An 8,150-nucleotide genomic window follows, 5' to 3' on the forward strand; every position below is an offset into this window, starting at 1 on the left:
GAGCAAAGAGCACAACATTAAAAATATTATTGAAACCAATCCCTACACCCCTAGGATTTATGGAGCCCCAGAAATTCACAAAGAAGGTATCCCCATAAGACCCATTTTCAACACCACTGGAGGTCCCACTTACTGTTTCATGAAATATCTTGCTAAAAAACCTAAGCCCATGGTGGGGAACACTATTTCCTTTGTCAAAGATTCCAATCACTTCATCAATGAGAGCAAATAGATAAAACTAGACCAACATGACGTCTTGGTGAGTTTTGATGTAAAATCATTATATAATAACATTCACATAGATGAAGCCTTGGATGTGATCCATAAAGTCATTGATCCTAACCCGGCTAAATTAGTAGAAGTTTGTCTGAAATCAACATTTTTCAGTTTTAAAGATGATATATATGAGTATACTTGCAGTGTGGCTATGCGATCACCTCTGTCTCGCATCATTGCCAATCTATTTATGCAACATTTTGAATCTAAATCCATTAAGTCTTCCCTATTTAAGCCTAAGCTTTGGAAGAGATTTGTCGATGGCACTTATATCATTTGGCCTCATGGAAAATAAAAAATAGACATTTTCCAGAAGCACCTTAATATTCAATCTAATTCTATGAAGTTTACAATGGAAATGGAAGAGAATGGCATCCTTTCCTTTCTTGACATCCTAATCAAGAGAAACCAGTATGGCTCAACATCTCACCAGGTCTATCATAAGAAAACCCACTCGGAACATTACCTTCATGCCAACTTTCACCATCATTTTACTCAGAAACTCATGGTTCTCAACACTCTATCAACTAGGGCTATGTGCATTTCAAATCATGTTCATTTTGATCAGGAGAAGAACTAACTCATGGATGTTGTTGAGAAGAATGGATATAGAAGACACTAAGGAATCAAAGATTTCAAGAAGGCAGAGAATCCTAAAAACAAACAACCAATGGATGATTGTGTGCTAAGGTCCACATTCCCTACATATTGGGCACCACTGATAAAAAAAATTATATTTTAAAGAAGAACAATATACCACCTTCAAACCCATGAACACCATCAGAAGATTTCTAAAATGAGTAAAAGATCCTATTGATCCTAAATACCACAAAGCGGTTTATTTGTTTCCTTGTTCTTGTGGCAAAACCTACATTGCTAAGACTAGTTGATCAATCTTAACTAGGATTCAAGAGCATGTCACTGACATTCAACATAATCATTCCAAAACCTCACCTTTGGCTGAGCACTCTAGTAAAACTAATCATCACATTTGTATCGAAAACTCTTGGGTTGTGGCCAAAATTGATCATTATTACCATAGGAAATTTAGAGAATCTATCAAAATAGGAAAACACCCTAACAACCTTAACCACAATGATGGTTGGAAAATAAGTGATAATCGGATTCCAACTCTAACTACGGATTCCACCTTCTCCTAGATGCTCCATGCCCTATTATCACTTTATTTGGTCTCCATGGTCTTCCTTATAGTATACCAACCCTAAAATTGATTAAAATATTTTAATGAAAACAAAAATCAAGAATGAATTAATTTATACTTTCGACTTTAATTTATTTTAATTTTAACTAAGACTTTAGTTAACTTAATCTCAGTCAATATACTCTAAAATTAATATATATATATATATATATATATATATATATATATATATATATATATATATATATATATATATATATATATATATATATATATATATAGATATATATATATATATATATATATTAATTAAGACATTGTGACATTATTAACAAGATATTTTTAATATTTAGATTGAGTGGGACGAGGTGATCGCTGGTCCGCAATGCTCACTCCTGCAACCAAACCCTAGACGCAGCACTCCATGAACACCCTCAAGGGGGGGGGATTAACCCCCCAGCCTTCGACCCCTTCGTTTTCGGCAACCTCCCTACTAAGCCTGCCTTTACCTCATCCGCCTCCAAATCCAGGGACAATGGCAAAGCTCCGGTGGCAAACTATACCTCGATAGCCAACGGACCTATGGCTGAGAGAAGTGTCCCAAACCAAAGCAGAGCAATAGGATCAAACCCCTACAAACTGATATCGAAGAAAACTTCCTCATTAATCATCAAAGACATATGGATCGAAGAATACAGAGATCACATGAGCAAACATGCCGTAATCTGTCGCTTCATGGGAGTGAAACTCAATGAAAAAGCTCTCTGCTGGTGGACAAACCAGAAATGGAAGCCTAAAGGGAACTATCAACTATAGTTAGGAGCAAGGATTTTTTTAACAGTCATCTTCACCCACAAGGAAGATAGAGATCGCACTTTCGAAGGAGGCCCATACTTCTAGAACTCAGCTGGACTCTACATAACGTACTGGAAGCCAAACTTTGTCCCAAAGCAAGAAGACTTCACAAAAGGTCCAATCTGGCTCAGGCTATACTCCCTGCGGGTGGACTATTGGAATAAGCAGATCCTGGAAGCCATCGGGAACAAGTTGGGTGTCTTCATCAAAACCTTAGATCTCACATCTCAAGGAAAATACACTTCCTATGCTAGAATCTGTGTTTATATGGATGTCTCAGGACCTCTCCCAGGTCATATTGCTCTGATCCACAAACGTATTCATTAGAAGCAGTCCATCGACTATGAAAATATTCCTTTTAGATGCAGGAAATGCCAATAGCATGAACATCTCAGTCATGGATTCCCCTTAAATCAACCTCCACCTCAACCCCAAATAGACAAAGTGGACAACCCATCCCCAGATTACATCCCTGTTACCAGGAAGAGAAAAAAGCAGAAAGGGAAAAATCCTCTGAAAAACCCCTCCAACCCAATCCTCACCCATCAAAATAGCTTTGAAGTTCTAGGCAACCAGGATCCATTCGAAAACCCTCTGAAATCCCAAGCCCCCCGGCTCAAGATCCACCCGGGTAGCCTCAACCATCTAACCCTTCAACCATCTCCATCCCTTGCTCGGACCATCCCCAAACTGAGGAACAACCTCAAATCCCGCAGCCCAACTCAAAACATAGCGATACAAGCTTCGATCCTCTGCATACCCCTCCCTGCATAGAAATTCAGCCAAATCGGATGCCCTCAACTGCTCCTATCAGTCCCTTGGAAGAAATTTTGGGTGACCTTGATCTCCAGGTGGTCACCGAGCAATGGTACAAACAAGGTGTGAATGCCATTCCCCAGGAACACTTGGAGAAAATTGAAATGGCGTACCTGCAGTTAGAATATCTGAATCAGAATGCAACTAAAAAGGAATGGGGAGACAACAACCAAAAAGGCATCCAAGCAAACCTAGACCCGGACCAATACAAGCCGAAAGGTCCAGGAAAAAAACGGGGGAGAAAATCGACAAAACAACAAATACAAGAACTAGGTAGGCACCTAATCAATGAAGGAAAGATGAGGGCTCTGGTCCTAGCCACACCGAAGATTTCTCAATGAAGATAACAACATGGAATATCAGAGGGCTAAATGGCACCTCCAAAAGATGAATCCTTAAAAACCGTCTCTTCACGCAATCTCTAGACCTAGTCTTACTACAAGAATCCAAATGCTCAGCCAATGGCATAGAAACACTCAAGAAACTATTTGCAAAAGGCTTTCAATGCACAAGCATAGAAGCCATTGGGAAAGCACGAGGGCTCCTAATGTTCTTGAACAAAAACAAGTTTTTTATGCAGAATGCTCTGTCCACTAAGCATTCGCTATTAGCGATCTTTAACATGCCAGATTCACAACAAATGATATGCATCAACAATGTGTATGGACTTCAACGAATTCAAGATAGGTTCCAGATGCTGGAAGACTTGAACGAAATCAGACAACACCATGGTGCCAACCACTGGATCCTAGGTGGAAATTTCAACATGATCACCAACCTAGCGGAGAAGAAAGCGGGCCTAAGAAGATTAGATAAAGATGTGGAAGCTTTCAGTACCTTCAAATCAGCATTTAAACTCATTGATGTTCCCACAGCCATTGTTCTACACACATGGAATAATAAGCAAGGGGGAAATAGACAGGTTGCATCGAGGCTTGATAGGTTCCTCATATCGAAATCCATCATGGTCTAGAATCTAGACATGGAAGCCAACATTCTGCCCATTGGGGGATCAGATCACTGGCCAGTACAGCCGCACTTCACCAATATGATCAAGCTCCAAAACTGGCCGTTCAGGTTCGAACGATTCTAGATAGATCACCCAACCTTCATGTAAAATATACAAACTTGGTGGACCCAAACCTCTGTAAAGAGCGACAACATTATGTACATATTTCAGCAAAAGATCAAGAGCATTATGACAAAGCTCAAATGCTGGAACAACAATACATTTGGTAACATTTTTCAAGCCAAAAAAGAGCTCGAGGAAAAAATGGCGGGCCTCCAACAATCAATGATCAAGGACGAGCCTAATGAGGACAGGTTAGCTCAGGAATCAAACCTCCAAAGCAATGGGAAGACAGACTTTAAGACAAGAAGAGTTGTTATGCAAACAAAAATCGCAGGTGCAGTGGCTAAAGCATGGGAAAAGAAACACAAGATTCTTCCATAAATCAACCATTCAGCATAGAGCCAACAACCGTATTCTATCCCTAAAAAAAGATGATGGTGCTAAGGTCTCAACCAGAGAGAAAATAGGATCAGAACTAAATTTATTCTTCCGGTCACTGCTCTCTGAGCCCAATCAAGATAGAACCCAAGCTATCAACAAAATCATTAAGGTCTCAACCAGAGAGCAAATAGGATCAGAACTAAATTTATACTTCCGGTCAGTGCTCTCTGAGCCCAATCAAGATAGAACCCAAGCTATCAACAAAATCATTAGTGCTATTCCACCCTTAGTAACAGAGGATAAAAACTCCCTTCTCTTAAGAGAGTTCACTGAGCAGGAGATTGAAGATGTCGTCTTCACCATGGCTTCTGACAAAGTCCCTGGACCATACGGCTTTACAATTGAATTCTTCAAAGCTTGTTGGCACATCATCAAAGTAGACCTTTTCAATCTGATAAAAACTTCCACAGAACCAAGAGATTGCTGCTAGCCATCAATGCTACCTTCCTCACTCTCATCCCCAAATTGGATCATGCTGACTCTCCCGAAAAATTTAGACCTATAGCCCTTTGCAATGTCATATATAAAATCCTCCCAAAATTGATGGCCAACAGACTTAAACCCATCCTTCCCTCAATCATTTCTCATGAACAGTCTGGATATGTTGAAGGAAGACAGATAACTGACAACATCATTCTCAACCAGGAGGTGCTACATTCTATAAGAACTCAAAATATCCCAGGCATGCTCATTCAACTTGACCTCTCCAAGGCCTTTGACAAAATCAGCTGGACATACATCAGAGAAATCCTTCAGGCTTTCGGCTTCAGTCAGATCTGGATAAAATGGATAATGGAAATGGTCTCAGGAGCATTCTTCTCAATCATGTTGAACAGAGGCCCCTTACAACCATTCCGCCCATCCAGAGGCATACGGCAAGGGGATCCTTTGTCACCTTTTCTTTTTGTCATCATGGCAGAGGGCCTCGGAAGATCCCTATCCCAAGCGCTCCAAACAAATCAGCTCAAAGGCATCAAAGCTGCGCATCAAGGACCCACAGTAACGCATCAACAATTTGTCGATGATACAATGCTTATGGGAACCCCCACAGTGAAGGAAGCTCGAACCTTCAACAAGGTGCTAAGTACTTTCACGGAAGCCTCAGGTATGGAGATCAATCTAACTAAATCCAAATTATTTTTCTTCAACACTTCTATTCCTGTGCAGAGAAATCTCAGCAAAATTCTCAAGATTCAGAGGAACTCCCTTCCAACCAAATACCTCGGCATACCACTTTCAGAATACGCCCTCAAAGCTGCAAATTGGGAAGATCTCCTCAACAAAATGAAATCCAGATTAAGCAGTTGGACTCATCGAGCCCTAAACATGGCCAGCAGACTGGTACTGGTCAAATCAGTGCTTCAAACAATGCCGGCCTACATGCTCTCAGCCCTTGCAGCACCCAAATCAGTCTACAAATCCATTCGGAACATCCAACGGTCCTTCCTCTGGAATGGAGATTCAAAGAAGCGCAAATGGGCCCTCTTCAAGTGGACAGACATATGCAAACCAAAGCTGGCAGGAGGACTAGGCCTAAGAGATCCTGAAATCATAAGCAAGGCTATTGCAGCAAAATATGGTGGAGATGGGTGGAGAATCCTAGTTCCTTATGGGGCACCTTGCGGAAGGCAAAGTACACAAATCAAATACACGACAAAGACCTCATCAAGCTCATAGGTGGCACTCAAGGCTCTCCCCTCTGGAACAAAGTATGGGAGAATCGATACATTGTTCAACAGTACTGCTTCTGGGAAGTACACCAAGGCAACACTACCCTCTTTTGGGAGGATGCTTGGCAGCAACTCCCCCCTCTGGACCACCCAGATTGGACTACACTCAAAAATGACATGCAAGAGGTAGGGCTAAAAAAGGTAGCAGATTATTGGCAACCCTAGACAGTAACCACCACTTGGAAAAAATGGCTAACCAAAGATCAATGGCCAACACAATACCACAATGGAAACATAGAAAAACTCCTACAACAGCTAGAACAGCACAGGATCGTTACCTCAACTAGAGAAGACATCCTGTGATGGGGAAACAATTGTAAAGGAACTTTAAACCTAAAGGAAGCCTACAGAATCATCACTGCTTCACCAGATTGGCAACCGGACCGCAGATGGCACGCCCTCTGGACCAGAGGCAATTGGCCCAAAATAACCCTGATCTCGTGGCTGGTCATGCACAACAAAGCGCTCACCTAGAACAATCTATAGTGACAGAGCTCCATCGGACCCTCTCAATGCGCCCATTGTGAGAATGATAATGAAATGCTCAACCGAATTCTCAATACATGCCCCAACGCCTGTGCGCTATGGGATGATATGGCTTTTGTCTTCTGGAAAACCGATAGAAACAGAGATTCGATCTGCCTTACCTTGAGCAATTGGCGATCATCCATTTCCACCAATAATTTGATCAACAGGGCATGGAACCTCATTCTGGGAGCTGTGGTCTGGATCCTCTGGAAAGAGTTCAATGCTTGAATCTTTAAGAACTCTGTGATGTCAGTGGATAGGTTAATGGAAAAATCGAGGCAGTTAATAAGAGAAATGATCCATGCCATGGATATAACGTAGCAAGAGGGTAATTTGTCACCAAAAGATCAAAGGATTCTCCAAATCCTCAATCTCAGAGCCCGGACCAATCCCACAGGCAGGAACCAGACCACACAAGCGATGAAGCAGGACAAATGGGGAACACCGCCATTTCCAGCGTTCAAACTAAACTTCGATGGCGCGTCAAAGCAAAACCTGGGAAAAGCAGGATACGGCAGAGCAATCAGGGACCATATGGGGAACATCCAGCTCATCTACCATGACAATCTTGGAAATAACACCAACAACACTGCAGAACCGATTGCTCTCATCAAAGGCATCACCCTAGCTGATCACTACAAATTCCTACCCCTGATAGTGGAAGGAGACTCAGAGATAGTCATCAAGATGATGAGGAAACTTCAAAACGGCACGCAAGTGGACAAGATCACACCCAGCTAGAGGCTCTCGGCAATCCTGAAGGATCTGCAAGCCCATCTCAACAACATTCAAGGCATTACCTTTCAAGCAGTCAGAAGAACTGCAAATAAGCTGGCCGACACCATAGCCAATGCGGGCATTCAGTCCAACAATGAAGACTATTACATCCTCTGGCAAGACCTGGAGGAGGGGGAACTCAGAGAGAAATGCCACACCATAAACAAGGTAGACCAGCAAGCTTAGCAAATGCCAGGCTCCTTTGATTCTTCCATATATCCATCCACTGACAATTATACAAGCTGCAAGCGACCCACTCGAAGAAAAAAAAAAAAAGGGAGAGAGTGAGAGCAGAGACTAGACCAGCTCAGTTATTCAAAGGCAGACACAGGGAGGTCCCATCGACTCCCACTCTGCATCATGTATTCTACTGTATTTTATTAATATAAAGTCTCGCTGAACCTTACAAAAAAAACAAGATATTTTTAATGATGATTAATAAATAAAATCATATATTTTCATAATTCTCAATTTTATTCAAACATAATTAAAG

General features: G+C 41.6%; 1 protein-coding gene across 1 annotated transcript; it reads left to right on the forward strand.

Moving 5' to 3' along the window:
- Positions 1 to 7,300: 7,300 nt before the first annotated feature.
- On the forward strand, positions 7,301 to 7,621 carry LOC149158353 (uncharacterized). The gene has a single exon (XM_089433959.1). It carries the CDS (start codon positions 7,301 to 7,303, stop codon positions 7,619 to 7,621), a length of 321 nt encoding a protein of 106 aa, XP_089290085.1.
- The last annotated feature ends 529 nt before the right edge of the window (positions 7,622 to 8,150 follow it).

This window comes from Pinus tabuliformis, chromosome 5_2 (assembly GCF_031772625.1).
Source record: "Pinus tabuliformis cultivar Carrire ecotype Pingquan chromosome 5_2, CPIR1, whole genome shotgun sequence".
Classification (NCBI taxonomy): domain Eukaryota; kingdom Viridiplantae; phylum Streptophyta; class Pinopsida; order Pinales; family Pinaceae; genus Pinus; species Pinus tabuliformis.

Coding starts and splice junctions, on each gene's coding strand:
- LOC149158353 (XM_089433959.1), top strand. CDS start 7,301: ATGAAGCAGGACAAATGGGGAACACCGCCATTTCCAGCGTTCAAACTA.